At 43.7% G+C, this 19,421-nt stretch overlaps 1 protein-coding gene across 2 annotated transcripts in view; it reads left to right on the forward strand.

The window, feature by feature from the left end:
- Positions 1-1,456: 1,456 nt before the first annotated feature.
- Positions 1,457-19,421, forward strand: part of LOC137273488 (LIM domain transcription factor LMO4.1-like) — a 235,968-nt gene continuing 218,003 nt past the window's right edge. Inside the window, exon 1 of one of the 2 annotated variants that reach the window (XM_067806195.1) lies at positions 1,457-1,918. In XM_067806195.1, coding sequence (XP_067662296.1) covers positions 1,879-1,918 — 40 coding nt within the window. In that variant the 5' untranslated portion in view covers positions 1,457-1,878. The remainder of the gene's footprint in view (positions 1,919-19,421) is intronic. The other variant, XR_010956138.1, reaches the window with a different exon arrangement.

Raw genomic sequence — 19,421 nt, forward strand, 5'->3', positions numbered from 1 at the left:
TCTGCCCGGTTACCCTGGAATATACCTGTTCTGGCTCTACAATTCTACAATAATATTGTAAGCATGTTTGTTTACCTGATATTTACCACCTGCAGAAATATTTGCCAATTCTACTGTATATATGCCTGTTTACCTTATATTTACCTGCATGTCTCTCTACAGAAATATTTACCACTTCTACGACAGTATATGGCTATCTGTCTTGCATTTGAGAGTTACACATATTTATCTCTCATTTACCAAAGTACGGCCACATATTTACCTTTCCTCCTCGTTTAGCCGTCTTGGCGCCATATTCGTATATCCCTTGCTATGGCCTTATAACTAACCATTATCAACGAAGGAACGCCTGGGCGGTCTTAATCTCCAAATCAGATATAATATTTCAACGTCTCCCATTATGTATGTGTTTGAATGCTACAGGGCTGATAGAATCACGACTTAATGAGAGCGTAGTTAGAGCTATCAAGAAACAGGGGGAAATTATAATCGAACTGTGCGATACAAACGCGAACTAATCCATGGCATGGTCCCGGATATTGGATGGTTTTCAAATGAAGAACACAAACCAATTGCTGACTTAATTGAATCTGGGTGTGACCATATAGGGTTTTAATCAATCATTCTGCATTGCAAAATCCAATTATAAAGGTTGCATGATCAAATCCTGCAATTAGTTTATTAATTCCGTGCAATACACGAGTGTATGGCAGATGCGTTTTGAATTCTTTCTCGTAACAATCTCAATCCTTAGTTTCCTTAGCGTTGCACAGTTAGCAATAAAATTGGGGAAAATACGTCTGTTGGATTAGGCACTGGTATCCAATCAAACAGACCCTCATAAAGCCAGCCCACGAATCGGCAGATCGGGACCCAACGTAATGCAATATCGCCATTACCGTCTGCACGTGACATTGTGCGCGAACACTGCGTGCGCGGTACCCAGAATGTATCAATTCCCCCTATTAGAGAGAGCGGCCAATATCACTCTATACTTACCCCTAATGAAATAAGGGGGGCCAGGTAATGGGGTCCAACGTTGATTGAAAACACTTGTTAAAAACAACTCCAACTTAATTGATTGGCTGGAAGACAGTTATTTGAATTACACACTCGTGGTTCGTTCTTATTGCATTATTGCATGGATTTTCTGCTGATTAAGGGCGCTCTCTCCGGGCAACTAGTGGTCGGCCGAGGGCAGGGCCAATATATCGTTGATTATACCACTTCAAATGTAATGGAAGGTTTGCAATTTTGGGCAGCAATGTTTAATGCCGTCTATTTCATGTCCGGGTGATATTAAAGCTCAGTAATTGCGATCGATCTAGCTTTCAAGCCGAGGAGAGGGTAATTAGCTTGGTTTGTTTATTCTTCATTTCGAGCGAGCTCGCTTACTCCGGCCAGCCATGTGCTTTCATTTCCCTCCGTTAATGAGCTCGGGCAACCCAACCCCCCTACATCTGAAAATGGACCGACCGGCGAGTCATTATCGGCGTATTCTGAACGGCGATTCGTCGACTGGATATCATTAGAGGACCCATTCATAGCACAGTCGTTGTGCTTCGCGCTAATGAGGTAACCTAAAGTGATATGACAAGCCAAATTACTGGAGTTGGGATGCTTCGGCCGACACGGCTTGAATTAAAGATCGGCCATCAGTACGAGCGAGACTAGTGACGAGGACGGAGCGCCGTGTTGTGATGTTACTGAAAGATACAGTGCTTTGAAACTGTAGTAACTGGTTGCGGTGAAAACTGTCTACTCTCTACCACAGGATAACACAGGTTTGGAGTACTCTACCCGGGAGGGCTACGATTCTCATACCAAGTGGACTTGTCAGTTAATCTTGGGCTAACATTGGTGGCAGACGTGCAGAAGATGGACCCAGCTGTGTCCGCATTCAACTCCATGACAAACGGTAAGTGTGATCGTGTGATCAACACACACACTCACATACACAAAACACGTCACTCAACGTATCGTGCACATGAGCCTTGCGCGTCTCAGACCACGCGCTCGACACAAAGCCTGACATTTCTAACTGACGGGGTATTGGCAACGATTTATAACCGCAAGTGAATGTTTTGACAGTTGAATAGAGATTTGGATACGACAAAGGATATGCCTTTGGTGTTGCATTCGAGATCGGGGGTTCTCAATCCATTGTGACTATTTGCCACGTGTTTGTGGCGTTCTCCCATCATTTGGCCCAGAACATACTGACAGTAGTTGCGTGAAGTAAAGCCTCGGCTCAACGTGTAAGTCAGCCGTTCTCAAAGTGTGTACAATAGCTAATAGATTAGCCCGAGGCCCTGTCCGGCGACCGCTCTCGCCCATGTGGGCTCGCTTGTTTTGGTTGTGGCGGACTCCGATCGACAAGAGAGCGCTGGATTCTGGCGTCTGGAATTATCGTTGTTCTGTTTTGAATCATGCGTTGCTTGATTACACGAAACACGTGTCAGTTCTTGTTAGTTCTGCCACAGATGTGAAAAAAACGGTTTTGAGCTGACCTTGTAACAAACACAACAGTCTTCGTCAAAGGCAGAGCAGACGACTGATCGCACAAGGTGATTTCAAATCTGTTATTTTCTTGAATCTGAAATAAATGTGTGCGGGTGGTTCGTTCCGAATGTTCCCGTAAGATCGATCTGTGTTTGCGTGGGTTTGCAACGCTGATGACACACCAAGCTAAATAGTTATCACCGCCTTTGATCTTCCAAGGGAGGGGGAATGTTTCCTTTTTGAAACATGGGAGAGATTCGCATAACTAGTTGTAACGTCACGCCTCTCAAACATCCTCACACGAGAGTATCGGGACTAAAACTGACTCACTTGAAACGCGGTCCAGTTGTGATTAGTCATAGAACGGACTCGTGGTAAATGCACCTCTTTCGGCAGATCTCAATAATAATGCATCGCTTCCGATTGTATCTGTGGTCTCTCTGTAGGGCAACTCGAGGTCCGCTTTCGACTGCCTAGGCGACTTCGCTAATAAGAGACGGCCGTTGTGGTTGTTCAAGATGATGTGTTGCTCTATTACTTTCAATAGCCTTCATTGCCTCGACAGACCTTGTAGACGCCAAGTCAATCTACAGTCTGGACGCAACCCAAATTTCACTTCGGAATGCGATCGGTCGTGTTATGTAAGCCCCATGCCTTTAGGTTATTTATTCAAGTATTGCGCGTTTATAACGCGAGGCTGTTATGTTAAGACGCCATTGTGTAACATTCTATTCACGAGAATGTGTCACAGCACCAATAAACACTCAAGTTAAACCACATTCCAGTAATGTCCCCTATCAGCACCACCCCTACCCAGAAAACGTGTCACGATGCTTTGAAATGCACGTGGGCACTCATGCTGGCGTAAACCCTCAGTTGTGAGGTTGAATCCACTGGGCAGAGGTGGCTAGTGGTTTTCTCACGCATGTCCCATCTTCCAAGTTATCAACTCTCCAGACAGCCAGTGTCAGTCGTGTTACAATCTCTGCTTGTAAACACACGTGAACACAAATTAACTTATCAACGGTGACTTGCGTTCATTTGTGGGGAGACACTCGAGGCTTGAATATTGTTCCCGAAACAAGTTTAGGTACTATCAGAATAAATGATTTTATACAGTTCTCGAGATGAGGCCCAGACAAATATGTTCGTTATCGGTTACCCGACCGATCCTGTCCTGCAGCATCCTGAAAACATGTTAAAGGAAACGGGCATTTCTTTTCGGCTAATCAGATAAAATGAAAATAATGCAACCCCCGAGTTCTGATAAAGTCCCAGATCCCTTAACACTATAGTCTCTCATGTAGCTGGAACAATGCTGAGTGCGGCGTTAAACACCATACAGACAAGCAAAACAGATCCCTTAAAAAGGTGGGTTGAGGTTGCCCAGCTGAAAATAGGTGATAAAAGAATTGGGTGCCCGTTGTATAAAAAATAGGCTCCTGTAATCACATGTGCCATCCTCGTTAAATGTTCAGACATTGTGTGTTATTGTGGAGATGGATATAGTGTCATGGACCGATGGCCGGCGAGGTCACTGAGGTCATGAGGTAAGCAATTAGGGCAGATGGTAATAATAGCCTTGTGATTATTGTCACCAATAGTTAATGTCGGAAGATCACCTAACGTTGCTCAGCGGACTACAACGCTCACATGCTGTAGTTCACTGGAAAATACTGAAGATGTGGGGGATTCTCATGAAGATAATTACCAGAAGTCTGGTCAAAACATTAACCAATATGTATTTGTCACATCTCAATTCTACTATCTATGTTAAAGATTTCGTTCGTCACCCCGAAGACCCAGGTTCGGTTCCCCACATGGGTACGATGTGTGAAGCCCATTTCTGGAGTCCTCCGCCGTGATATTACTGGGATATTGCTAAAAGCGCTGTAAAACTTAACTCTTGACACTGATGCCTGTTATTGTCTTGTGGTTGTACCACGGTCATGGTGAATGGCATTAGAATAGTCCTTATGGTGCTGTAGGCTGTTGTGGTCTGACTGAAGCACAACTATTGATCTGATGTGATTGACATGAACCATTCTGTGGAACTGATGGTCATTCCTCGGTTCACCCGTGGCGCATACTGGTCAATGCTGCTGTGTGTCCAAATTCACTGGAAGAAGCTGAAAACTGTTGAAATTTTGGGGACTGTTGGTCTCTTTGTTGCTCCGAGATACAGGGTAGAATGGATCCTCGGTCTATGACAAGGTACTCTTGGAGCTATAGAGTAGGCCAATGGTTTTAGCTTCCACTCGTGGCACTGACGACCCGAGTTTGCTTCCCCTCGACCCCTGGGTATACTGAGCATGTCCGAGTACCCCAAATTTTGATGTATTGTGACCTTTCTTGGCACAAATGTGATTCTAAGCACAGGTGTTTGGCCACCAATTCAAACCAGGGAGCACATGCCACGTCACTTCCCCCTTGGTACGCCATTACATGTTCCCACAGAGCGGCAGCATTATAGGCATATGCCGCCATGACAACCCCACAGACATGTGCCCCCGTGGAAGTATTGCATCCATGTACCCGCAGTGACCACATTTCAGGCATGTACCCCTTACAACAACTCCACACATGTGTGCCCCCACAGCTGCAGTATTGCAACTTGTGCTCTGGGGGACATCGGGTGTCGGGGTTCAGCTACTCCCAGACATTGCTGCCTATATCTGTAGATGTTCCGTCATCTTCGGAAATTAAACCGTCTCACGCGGAATTGCTGAAGATTGCGCTCAGATTGTCTCTTCCATTTCAAGTTACAAAACATCTTCGAGCGAAAATCTAAATACATATTTCCAAACAACTGCCTTCTACAACATCGGTTTGGTAGACCTTTCCCAACACCTATTCATTATTAATACTGAAACCAGTACCGTTAAAATGTCACGTATGCTTCAGAATTACATGAAGCCATCGCCTCCAGCTGTATGAATGTATGTACATCTACAAAAGACCGTCTCACTTTAAGTGTTGCATATATCTAGTTGTCAGGAAAGAGGTGTTAATCATTGCAAAGAACATTCAATTCTGTTGCGGAGATCAGTGTTTTGCAGCATGATCGAGGAATCTTTGAACAGCCTTTGAACAGCGTGTCGCGTCTAATTAAATTATCATGTAGGTCCATTGTATTTTTTGTTAAATTAAACGTACGTGTTGTAATTGTTAACCCATTAATGTCAATTAGTGTGAATAGTGACGTATGAACTGAACTCCCCTTCATAATCACAATAAGTCCGGAGTTGCCTTCAGCAACCCATGCTTGCCACGTAAGTCGAATATGCTTGTCGTAACAGACGACTAAAGGGATCTGGTGGTCATGCCTGCTGACTTGGTAGACACGTCATCAGTTCTCATTTGCGCTGATCGATGCCCATGCGGTTGATTACTGGATTGTCTGTTCCAGACTCGATTGTTTACAGACCGCCGCTGTGCAGCTGGAATATTGCTGAGTGCGGCGTAAAACTAAACTCACTCACCCTTAATCACAATATTGTTACAGCTGACATCGTGTGTGTGTGTTGGAGAGGGAGAAGGGGTGGATGGAAACATACTCTTCGAATTGCCTTGCCGTTGACAAAATACTAATCAGTGGGAAAGGTTTATGCGACATGGATTGATGGTGTTCTGTTTCCTAGGGAATTTTTTTTATAACAGTGCAATCAGAACCCTTTTGTTGAAAAGGATACCAATTACATGGCACCGTGGTAATGAATGGAGGCTTAATGACAAAAGCACATTTATGATGCAGTCTAGGCACTTTCATTATAATGAATTATGAAGATCACTCGAGCGGAATATCAAAGGATAATTTGCAGGGTATGATCGGTTGAAAATGAAAAAAAATATTGCACTTATTTTCATGTGAGCGTTTTTGGTATAATTGGTTAGACCAGTATTTCAGGCATTGTGTATCTACACAGAAAGGGCGCGGTTGGTCTACTGTGTCCTCTTTCTGTCTCAAGGAATATAGCGTTTTGGTAAACCAAGACTAACCCTCACATTCATTCCCAGGTGTTTGCGAGTACGACTTATCTGCCCTTGATTTCCAGGAATATTTTTCCAACCATTCAAACGTCGAGATGGGGGTTCACATGATGACACAGTGCCCATGAAACATTTGTGGGCTTTCTTTTTTACGTGTCCGTCAGTATATCAGTGTTCAATTTCTCGCAAAGTCATAATCAGTTGATCTGGTTGTTATTTTGATATCGCACACCCATCCCAAAGTTTCATTGATCCGTAAGACTGAGGAGCGTATCCATTCACACTGACTAATGAAGATCAAGGGTGGATAATTTCGTATCTGGAAAACCACCAGATTGGGTCAAGAGGGTAAGTGTAAGTTCTCACACTCGCTAACTTGGTTTATGCGTATAATTGTGCATCTGTAGCGTAGATCGATGCTCATTATGCCAGTCACTGGATTGTCTGATCAAGACCTGATAATTTTCAGACCACTGTAATATAGGATAAACATTGTGACCTACTGTACATGCCTGGGTGAATTCAAAACCTCATAGAGGATGCGGAACCTTTTGCTTCAGTGACACTAACGACTTTAGAATGTTCATCTGGGATTCGAACTTACTGCCAGTGTGTTGGTGAACGTCTTGCACACATTGTAATCAATGAAAGCGGTGAGTGAATCGTATTTTACGCCGCATTCAGCGATATGAAAGCAATACCGTGGCGAGGGACATCAGAGACTTTCGAGGTGACAAGCAAACGTTTTTACCGCTGGGGTAGGTCACCGCCACTCCGGTAACTGTTGATGGAATGGACGCTGTCCTCGTCAATTTCAATGAAAGTAATGTGATGTTATATGCCTTTTACCGTTAAGTTCAACCTGGTATGTTTTGGGAGCACCATGGCTCAACATGTCGCAGACAAATAGGGAACGCTGCACTCTGAGAGTGAACAGCACTGTGGCAGCCCTCTAACCATTCTTGACAGCCTGAGGTTCCGTCGTGCACATACCAATAGCTGCTCAGGTACCGTGTTAGTGACAACACATTGTGTGTTCTGGTTAACAAATTCTGTGACAGAGCATAATTCCTCTTTTCCGTGGTGCATGGTGTTTCGATGGTACGAAGAACGCGCTGCAATGGATTTTTTAAGTTGGTTCCTAGATCACAAAGACAGGAAGATCTGACGTGGTCGTTTGAAGGAAACGGAGAGATCTGACGTGATCGTCAGAACGAAACGGGAGATCTGACGTGATCGTCAGAAAGAAACGGGAGATCTGACGTGATGGTCAGAACGAAATGGGGATGACGTTGTTCGACGTTTTCCACGAGTAGGCTGGATAACGCCCAGCAAGTCTCCCAGGATCAGGCATTTTCTAGTGTTAGCGATCTGTCTTTATTCAAAGCTGTCTTTCCGTTTAATGTGAAAGCGACAAGACTCAAGTTTGAAATACCACAGTGTCTGCCGGTTCATATTCCTCATGTTGATTACCCAAGACGTAACCTCATGAGTTTAATTATTGAGACAAATGTCTCAACGGGGTACAAATTACAGCGTCTAGACCTAGAGGCCAAAAATGGACTTGGCGTGGAAAGACATAGCATCCCACTCCCCACCCCTTCCTCATGTTATTCTCCATCCTGCCCACAAACAAAGTGGAGTGGGGGGGATGAACACCTGATGTAGGTCCCTTCAGTATCGGGGTGGGGTTGGGCGGTGAGGAATCCTAGTCGTAAAAGCTTTAGCTTCTGATTGATATCAAATTAGCCTATCCTTTTCTCCTGTCTAAATTAACACACAAGTTAAAACGTCAATACAACGCCTATTATTCTTTTCAAAGTTAAAAATTGCCATCACCACAAGGCGATAAAAGTTTTCAGTAGTCAATAGTTATATCGTACTTCAAACATCGCGCAGCCACGTAGACGCACACGTTTGCCTTTGTTAAACATAATACCCAATACCTTTAGATATTTGAGAGATGATATTCAGTAAATATAACAGGTAAAGGTTAACTGGAATTGCGTTCCGCACCGTCAACCGCGTCAGCGTTAGATGATGTATATTAGACCGATAATGGGTCTATCTATCTGTAGTCGACGTTGGAGTAATTACCGTTGATCATCACACTGCTACTAGTGACTAGAAGCAGGCAGCTGCTTATAATTACTCGATGAATAACAGTGTCACAGACAACGGCCCGCAATAATTACACACCCGTCATGCTCAACAAGGATGTAAATGGGTGCCAGGGAAGTAGTATCTAATTTCATATAACGCCTGAAAACAATTAACATCCCGTTTAAAAAGGATCCCATTTGACGACACAAAGCTTTGGCTGGTGGATGTCGGAGGTAGGGGTATTGTACTGTACTGTTTTCACGTAACCATTTCTTAATTTCGCTCACTTCGTTTACATTTTTTTTACAATTCAAATTCAACCCCTTACGTTGAGTCTAGTCACCGTGTACATCGCTAAACTCAAACACCCTCGTATCAGGTGCATCGATTTGCTGATGTATGCATCTCGCCAGCCCTTATCGAGTGTTGTGTTTCTGACCATGTTTGCTTCATCTGATAGTTCTTGTCTCCTCAACATCCCCGCCTGGAGGTAGTCGTGTGGAATACTTTAGGTCAGAGACCATAGCCTGCGTATCGTTCTTAATGTATCTCATCTGCCCCTGCCCTCCCACCCGTGTTATGTTCACGGATATACCCTAAAGCATGGTATGGCATGATATCCCCTACAGCATGGTATAACGTGATATCCCTTACCAACACTTGGTATAGCGGGATATTATTTACAGCAGGTTGTACCCACCTCGAGGCATAAAGAGGTTTATCTCACCACAGGGTGTTATAACAGGGTATGTAATACAAGGTATATAGCGGAATACAACCCCTCCCAATAGTATAACTGGATATTATCCCACCACCCTCATATTTAACAAACCCTACACGTCATGGTATAAATAGGTATATCTCACCACAGGGATACATATGTCCAAATGTTTGGTAGAGCTGGATATACCTTTTCTTTCCAGATTGGTATCTACCTGATATCGTCACACCACATGATCGTGGTTCGTCAGTGGTATGTCAGTTGTTAGGTTAAATTTGAACTTGCTTGGGGTTTTCTTATTCCATTCATTCGTTAATGTGTGACATCTTCCGGCGTTGTGTATAACACACGATTCAAACTTCATATTGATTGCACAACAAAATGTTTAACACTTCCGCCATAAGACCTAGTAACAAGATTATTCCGAAATGTTATTTGTTTATTTTTTCACTCGCGAGGTGCTCCTGTACAGTTGAATAAAAAACGAGTCGACAAACTTGGGATCATGAAAGCGCGTCTCGTCATTTATCCGGTTTCCCACAGTTGTAAAGAAATTAGTTTTTAGATCAAAGAGTAGACATGGTAATCGGTTCTTTTGCATTGGGGCTTTTTATGCTGTATGTCGTATTCCCGGAGATTTAGATTGGGTTAGTTAATAGTATATGCGACCAACACCAATACTGGTGAGAAGTATTGATATATCGTCTTGTGTATCTCGACACTAAATAAGGAGCAAAGCCGACTACAAACGGTCGACATTGTACGAGTCCACAGTAACTGAGAATGTGTGTGAACATTCGGCACACAGACGCATAACTGTCATTGCCAGACTCTTTATAACGCTCTGTGCAAGCAAGGCGACTCACAAACTCCAGCTTTGCCTAAAATATCAAAGTTTTGATTCTTCGCCTCTGTTCCATCCAGACGGGGTTCAATCGAAGCGCAGACACGAAATGATCAACGTTTGTCAACATGGTCCTCATTTCGCATATTTACCACTTCATCTTCCAGTAAACACCGCTTCCCATGTACTAGGTGACACACAACTTAAATCCGTAACTACACACATTCTAAGGTCATCAACCGAATTTCCTTATCTAAACAAGTTGCCACCGTTTACCGTTATGTAGCGAACAGAATTTCGCGTGTTAATCTGTAATCATGCGCAGCAGTACCACATGCAGGAATTATTTCAATACAGCTAAATATTTCCTCTCATCAACTTAAAAATAGTCTCGATCCGTGTTTTCACGAAGATGTCCAGTGGGATGAAACACGAAAACCTACTCTCCTTGTTTTGAAATATCATACTCTCAAATCGTAGATCGATACTGAAACATGAAAATATTGATATTTGAATATCACTTCAGTGTATCAATGTTTTTCCTTGCTGTAGTGAAATCCGGCAACATGATTTTTTTCCTCGTAATCTGTTATATGCGGTGAGTAATATAGTATGTCACTGCGGGAGGCCCGGTGTGGGTTGGAATTTCTAATCCTCTGTGTTAGCAGACTGAGAAACTAAAAAGCCTATTTATCTTATGAACGTTATAAATGTGAATGACATTTTTCGCTTGCAACGAAATAATATGGATAGTGAGATGGTATTGCATGTTTGTGTCGAGTGATGTCGCTGTCACGATGGGAGGCCCTATTAGGGTTGTTTTTATTGCTGTCCATGTCAACAAGAGCTATGTACCAGCCAAGTGGTAGTATGTAGATACTGAGATAGGTAGAACACTTCAGCTGGCCTCGGTTCGTGACCACCCTAATAGTACTCCTATCAGGTCCATTATCGCCATGCTAACTCCCATCAGAACCCATCAACGGCTGATCGACGCGTCAGCTAAAATGTGTTAATACGCTGTGTTAATAATGCATAGACGTCAATCGTTCGAACCTGCCAAATATTTTACTGCGATTAAGATTACAATTCCAGTAAGTAGATTTGCGTTTACGGTATTTTGTAGGTAAGACACACGCTCTTACCTACAAACAGCCTCATGTTCCGTTTAATGATTAGTGTATTGTAATTTTGCACCATAAATCGTTTAATGGAATGTAGGTGCGTGTTGGTCTTATGGTTTGTTTCTGCGCTTACGTCAAAGATACAGTCAAAATTGATCCCCAGCATCCCATTTGCGACGAGTGGGGAGGCTTGCTGATTTGGTTAATGAGAACCTCCGAATGCCATTTGTGTAGGTCGATGTTCATAATGTCAGTCACTGGATGCTCTGGTCTCAGTTGAACTGTGAAGACCGCCGTCGCACAGCTGGTGGGTTTGCGAGCACAGTTTACGTGTTCAGTTTGGAAGGTATTTTTGTTGTAGTTATCTATTATTTATTGCTTATTTTCTTAGCACATTGTTAAGCTGGGTTGCGCTGTACCAATACGAGTATACGAGTTGTGAAACGCCTTCCACGCACATTGAACTCATTACCTTTGAAATGACCCACCATGCTTTAATTCTTTTAGCGACCAGTAGTGATCGGTCGCGTAGTAGTATTGGTTCTTGTTAATTTAAGTTTTGTTTTTGATCGATGGTTTTGTTTTGTGTGTGTTGTTTCTGTTTTGTTGTGTTTGTTTGCTTGTTTTTTCGCCTTGTTTTTCTGTTTCTGTACTGGTAATCAAACCTCGGTTACTTAATAGATTATAAACTGTTTACAGCTTCATCGTTAATCCAGCTGTAGCAAAACCGATTTCACCTGTTGAAACTGACATTTAGTCCCAGAAAATATATATCCGAAAATAAATAAAACACAAAATCCTAAAGAAGCCCAGGGCCACTTAATTTCAAGACTCGAGTTCATATTTGTTTTCAACCTATTTCGTCTAGGAGACCGACTATCACCGCATCACTGGCCATGGAGATAATTTCAGGGGGAAATCAACTTGCCTAAATACTCCTTACTGAATGAAAAATGTTCCCCTTTAGCTTATAAATAATTCGACACGTGTGATACGTTGCTAAACTTGATATGAACATGTTGTTCAACACGAAAAAACCGCCTTCGAAATTTATCCGCTGTAAGAGTCTATGTCCCGCCAACTAATTGAAAACGTCAGCCCTAGGGTTAAGGAGCTGGGCAGACAAAGCCAGATGTACGACCTCGTAGCTTAACAACCCCGATATTTTAGTTGAAACCTATTAGGTTGTATACCCGCCTAGCACCTTAATGTCTCCCAAATAGCGCACCTGTTTAGTCGATGGATAATTCAGTCTGTTAAAAGTCGTTCGGATCTTTCATATGCGTTGTAGTTTTTGATAATCCATTAGACGAGTCGACTTTTCGCTCCTGCATCAATAATTCAGGAGAGAGTAAATAACGCAACACACGAGTATGCAATCAGTTATTAATCAAGCCATATCAAGACCGCCATTAGATGAATATTATATGCCCCGAAAACGTTAATGGCGAGGCAAATGGTTTGGTATTAATCTTGTGTAAAATAAACATTCAACATTGCCTCGTCTAATCTCCGCCGCAACGATATCTCGTGTTAATACTTAATGTCATGTGGATCCTGTTCTTTTGCATGCCTGGAGTCTTGGCAGATATATTTCTGATTTTTTCGGGTTTTTTAATTTATCATTCTAATCTTTTTGGGGAGTTGGTAGGTTTTTGTGCGTGTGCTTTAAAGCCGCATCCAGAATGTGTAAATAAACGAGTCTGGGTAAGATAATCCAGTGATTATTAAGGACAAAAATCGATACTTCAGGGGGGATACGATGCCTCTTACACAATGAAGTAACCTTTATGGTCGTTGTGGTTGCCAGATGCACGCATGGGTTTCTAAGGGCATTTTGGAATCCGAATGTGGAATCCCGTTGTACAGAGTTCTGACATCACCGGAGCAAGACGTGCTCCCACTATGCGCTCGTAATGTGGCTGGCTATCCGCAGTATCATGTTCCCTACGACTTATCAACAGATCGCTCACATTTTAATCAAGACTGTTTAACGTTGGCTTCGCTGCATTACAGCCTTGTCAGTATAATCTCCGTATTTTTTGGCGAGGAAACTCCTAGACGGGTAAATGGCTTTTAATTACGTTTTTTGACGTCCAAGGCTCGGCTCGTTTTTAGAGCACTCTGTTATTACCAAATCTGACACTCAATCCAAAGCACTCAGTGTGTTGTGGTCGTCGTATATGGAGCCTGACATGCTGTCGGGATGACACCGCGTCCATATACTCATCTCCGCTGTAAGATGTTTGGACGTTGCGGTAACACCGCTTTCAAACACCGCATTGCTACCAATAGCTGCCCGACACTAAGTGCTTTCTTTCAAGTCTCGCACAGTCTCGTGCCGACTGGATTATCCAGTCGTCCTCTGTTTAATGGAACGCGGGCAGACTATCACGGCCGCTGTTCCAGGCACAGCTTAAATAGAGATCACAGGCATCTCGTTTCCTCTGTATAATGCAGTCTTCGCTGTATGCTAGGTACATCAACGACACCTAATTGAGGAAGTGATAGTCAGCCCACGACAAGGCTTTCAGATGAAGTTTCCTTGCGTTTGTGTATTTTCCAAATGTAATTATAATGTTCTTCCATTAGTCGTGCTCGCATCTGCCACATGACGCATTCTTGGTCTACATGCATCTTCCATTCCAGTAATTAAAGGCACCATGCTAATACGTTTAGCCGTCGATATCGATATAGCCTCTGTCTTTTATACTGATTAAGGCCTGGTTCTCGTGGTCGGAATATGGTTCGACGGGATTAACCCCTCGACGCGTAATGGTGCTCCCGGGTTGAGTGTTTAGTGTCCTTCTGGTCCCCATTACATGTTTTAGCAGATCAGTACTCAGTGTCTTTCTTAAAATGGGCGTCGGGGTTGCAGAGTGGTTAAAGCGTTCGCTCCTCACCCCGTAGACCCGAGTTCGAATCTTCGTATGGGTAAAATGCGTGAAGCTCATTTCCATGTCCCCTGCCGTGATATTGCTAGGTTATTGCTAACGGCGGCGGAAAACAGATCATCCTCTCGCTGAAACTCAACGGGTATCCAGGGGGTGACCTTACTGATTGTGACATCCTGTCCTTTGATTGTTGTTTGTGTTTTCTATCACTGGTTAATTTTACAAGGTTCAAATCTAATCATAGAGAAGCCGAGTTTGAGACCTCTCTCTGCCGTAAGTCTACGGTATTCTAATGTGAAGGTCCCGGGGTGGAATGGGCCTTCAGCAAACCATGCTTACAATAAAAGGCAACTACGCTTGTCGCAAGAGGCGACTAACAGGATCTGGTGTCAGGTTCGCTGACTTGGTTGACATATGTCACCGGTTCCCAAATGTGCAGATCGATGTTCATTCTGTTGATCACTGGATTGTCTGTTCCTGACTCGGTTATTTACAGACCGCCGCCATATAGCTGGAATATATTGCTCAGTGTAGCGTAAAGCTAAGCTAGCTCACTCACTCACTAATTTATTTGATGCATCTCAAACCACTCCAAAGACGTTTTGGACCACCTGGTTGTACGTATTACTGTAGTTGTGTGCATATGTGTGTATTTGTGTATGGGCTGTTTTCCATGATTCTACAACTGGTGTTGACACGCTCGCTCGCTCACTCACTCACTCACTCACTCACTCACTCACTCACTCACTCACTCACGCTAAGTAACTTCTGGTCTCTCCTTGACGGGCTCCACTCGACAGGGCCAAGAGCCGTGATTCGTCTCGCTCCAGGTTCAGTTATTGACTTGCTCCTTGACCCATTCACAGCTAAGAGACCAATTAAGCTTTTAGTCACGGCGGTTCTTATAATCCGGATCAGGTTGGAGTTTAGCCCAGCTTCCTTGACCCTTTCACTGCTAAGTCTGAGGCCACTCACTGCCCTGCCGACAATAGAAGATGTGGCATTTTAGTTTTATAACTGAGGTCAACCCTTAATTTTGGAAACTCTCACCAGATGGCGGTTCAGATTTTTGCGGTTCAAATCGACTGCGTTTTCATTCCCGGCGAGAATGACAAGTTCTTTTCTTTCATTTCTTGACTGTCGCTGAGTTGCTGAATTGTGGCCATGCCCAATGACATGATGTCAGACCATGTGACTTTGTTGACATGCACAGTATTGAGAAAAGTGGCAAACAGCCATGTAAAGAAATCAGTTCTACCATGGTTTTAATCCCGGTTTGATCGGGGTTTTTTTGTTTCTGGGTGTGTTGGCCCCAAACTGGCTCCGGGTTCGAGTACAGTGAGTGAAACCGTTTTTCTGGTGTCCACCTCCGTGATGTTGCTTACATATTGCTAAAAGTGACATAAAACTAAACACCCTCACTCACTCCAAACTGTCGGTTTTCACCAAAATGATAACCATCCGAAACCAGCATCACGTCTAGCTTTCCACCCACTTCAAGCTGGCATGACTGGAACACTGTTCAAAGCAGCGCTAAACCCTGCTCTCTCCCTCTATGATACATCATCTGACCCTACACCTTAACTCAGTGGCAAACGAGTGACTGCTGTCTACTTCGCGGAATGAATTCTGCGTCATGAGTCTGTGGGCTGTGACGATGAGTGGTGCGGCTGCGTTGATGGGAAAGTGGATGTTGGGACCGTGGTGTGAGTGGAGAACCATCCTCTGTTTGGATACATCGCCCAGTTGTTGTTCCGAGCTATGTGAATCTGGTCGTGATTCAGCTCAGAACATTCTGGAGGAATCCATACATACATGTCCCCGCTGCTGAGTGCTGCAACCAGCAGTATGGCGGCGGTATATGCAAATAATCGAGCCTAGACCAGACAATCAAGTGTTAACAGCAATTATGGCCGTGAAGTGCCCACAGCGACCAGTAGTCATGCATTGTGCTGTGGCAGAATTGACCGTTTCCACACCTCAGCTTGAAGGTGTCCACCCCTCCAGTGATCAACAGCATAAGCATCGATATATGCAGTTAGGATACCATGACATGTTGCTTGCTGACATGGTGGGCACACATCATCTATCCCCAACTGTGTATGTCGATGCTCGGGTTGTGGATCAGTTGATTGTGGCCCATACTGATTATTCACTGTCGACACACGGCCGGAATGTTGGTAAGCGTGGCGTTAAACACCAGTCAGCTGGATAGTTTTTTTTAAATATCCCAGTGGAAAGTTGAGCAAAGTATAATAGCATTCTCACACACACTGCGAAAAGGAAGTGAGTTACCTATTGAAAGGATGATCTGTCTATGAACGTAGTTTTTCGCTGTAATGTGCCTTATCATCCCTCTTTCAACACCGCTTCACAAAGTCGCATGTTTGTTAGCCACGCCCACTTTTGACCTCAATTCATATCTCTTTGTAATAAGACGTCAGCTTATGAAAGAGGTACTTGATGTCCCCCGTAATCCCTTGACGCACCTGATCGTTAGCTCCCCCTTTCCAAAGCTGCTCCAGCCGACATCTGTCTCTGGTAAACTTAAATTGAAGAACATATGGTGGTGATTGAAGTTGAACAGGGTCGTCTGTGTATTCAGAGGTTTATGAACTAACTCGCTTCTAAATATTCCCTGTACGTAGTCGAGCGGTTCGGGTGATTATGTTACCTTTGTACATACGTACGTGCATGTCAAGCTTATAGAGGGTGAGTGTCTTCCATCGGCAAATGCGGTCCTTCCTGTTCCACGTGCTGTCGCGAACACTAGTATTTCTCGACGTTTTCTGCTTTGTTTTTAGCGGCTGTAATACTTTGGTATTTTGTTGGTTTGTTTCTGATGCAGTTTGGGGGGAACCAGGGGTGGTGTTTAACCTCAATTTAGTAATACTCCATTCGTACATGGTCGGATATTAAGCTAACTATGCAGCCACTGAAGACATGAGCGTGGATATACGCAGCTGAAATGACGTACATGAAGTCCGCCAAATTATACGACCCTGGCCACCCGAAAACGTCGCAAGTCCAGCATCGGTTACTGAAGAACCCGGAAATCCTCGTTTCATACTGTTCCATATGCCTCTTTTCAGAGGAAATAGTTCTACGGCCAGGGGTAATATTTATCGGGATTAACACTACTTATCTTCACAAAATTTGAATGCGGAACTAGTCTTTTCTTGACAGTGATAAGGGGAAATGTGACAGTCGAGTGGTTAAAGCGTTCGCTCGTCACGCCCTAGATCCGGGTTCGATTCCCCGTGTGGGTACAATGTGTGGATCCCATTACTGGTGTCCCAGTCGTGACTTTACTTGATTATTGCTTAAACGAAACAAAGTTCACTCACATTTCACGTTTACCTCGCTGAAACGAACAATGCCTGCGTATTTCCAGAATTCAGATGTTGTGTGTAAGTTTATCTTCACGAACAATTGGACAGGACCATACTGCAACTTCGCGTGGCTTTTAATAGTTTGGTTTTTAGCTGATGAGAGACTTTAATATTAACAGTTGCGTTGCTGTATGTCTCATGTAATGTTTGGTTGGCTTCTGCCATCGCAATTCGGCACTAGATTGTAACGAACATGGTGTCTGATTTAGTATAGGGAAATTAATAACTAAAATCGTAGTCCCGTGAGTTCGTATTATTCGTTACTATTAAGGATAGAATTGGTCTTCAGTGGCCCATTTTTGTCTCTAGCGGGTTAGAATTTATCTTTAGAAAACCATGATTGTGCTAGATGCGACTAACTGGATGAGGTGGTCAGGCTCGCTGACTTGGCTGACACAAAAAAAATCGTGTCCCAGTTGCGTAGATTGATGCTCATGCTGTTGATCACAGGATTGTCTGGTCCAGAGTCGATTATTTACAGACCGCCGCCATATATCTGAAATATTGTTGAGGGCGGCTTCAAACAAAAGCGATTTTTCAGATAAGTCCAGGGGACGTCTGTAAACTGGGTCACTAATTATCGCCTTACTCAAACTCCTCACCGACGCCCCTCACTCCACACCCCTCTCGCCACACTCCTTGCTTCAGTTTGCATTTCGTATATTTCAGTCAGTCCAGTTTGCTACAAAAACAAGAAATCAAATGCACCCTCCCAATGCTACAGAATGATTATTACTGAGTTACTTGGCCTCTTTAAAATTTAGCAGACTCGGGCTAACGGGTCAGCGCGAAGGCTGCAATTAGGACCGGCAGTAAATTACCATCCATTATTACCGGAGTATCACCACGGTGATCTGTCAGTGCATTCCTCTCGTTAAAACACTCACTTAAAAAGCTTTTTAAGACCCCGATCAGGCTCCAGTGTATGTTTTTAAGACAGTAAATATTGAAGACGTTTGTGATAAATTTTGAAGTTGACAGAAGTACTTAGAATCAATATTGGGAAACCAGTGTTAAGTGCAATTAGTGTCAGCTTGTCAATCACTGAAGTACATGGAAGGGAGATAGCATGTTGGAGGGTGTTATCAACCATCTCTGGATAGAACGCCTTCACAGGGAACCCATCCCACGAGTCTTTGTCAATTTCAGTTTGTCCGGGTCAACTCTGAAAAGTATTGTTGGGACCAATTTTATGAAATTGTTAATATATTTGGCTTTATGGCTTTTTAGCTCAGCTTATTAGTCAGCGTAAATTGGTCATGGTAGACATCGGTTCGTTCCGCCCCCTAATTTCGACGCAGGGTTAACAGCAATTATGGCCGTGAATTGCCCACCGTGACCAGTGGCCATATATTGTCCTGCGGGACAATTAACTGTTTCCACACCTCTGCTGTTCAGCTTGAAGGCGCCCACCCCTCCCAGTTTGCCCGACCCTTGAGGCGATGTGCACATTGTTCCATTACCATATCTAATTATTGCAATTGTCAATCCTCAAAGAAATCTTATTCCGTGTTTCCTGCAATCTACTTTTTGATCATACCTATTGTAAACTATAATGTCGTTTTAGGCCTTTGTTGTTTTGCTAATCCCATCTTCAGAAAAAAAGTGCAGCCAGTCTCTTTCATGTTGCCGTTTCCGTCATTTCTCATGAATTAATTGATTTTGGAATTAGCTAGACAAGCGTTAGGATTTCCAGTTGTCGTTCGTTCTCGCGTGAATTGGCGATAGTGATGCTGTTGCAGCCTCGTGCCTCTTTATGACCAGTCTGCCCTCCCACCCACCCACAACGATTACCCTACATGACCAGCACCCCTGTGTATGGCCTGTGGAAGGGGGCTGTGTCCATACTCG

The sequence above is a fragment of the Haliotis asinina genome, chromosome 2, assembly GCF_037392515.1.
Source record: "Haliotis asinina isolate JCU_RB_2024 chromosome 2, JCU_Hal_asi_v2, whole genome shotgun sequence".
Classification (NCBI taxonomy): Eukaryota; Metazoa; Mollusca; class Gastropoda; order Lepetellida; family Haliotidae; genus Haliotis; species Haliotis asinina.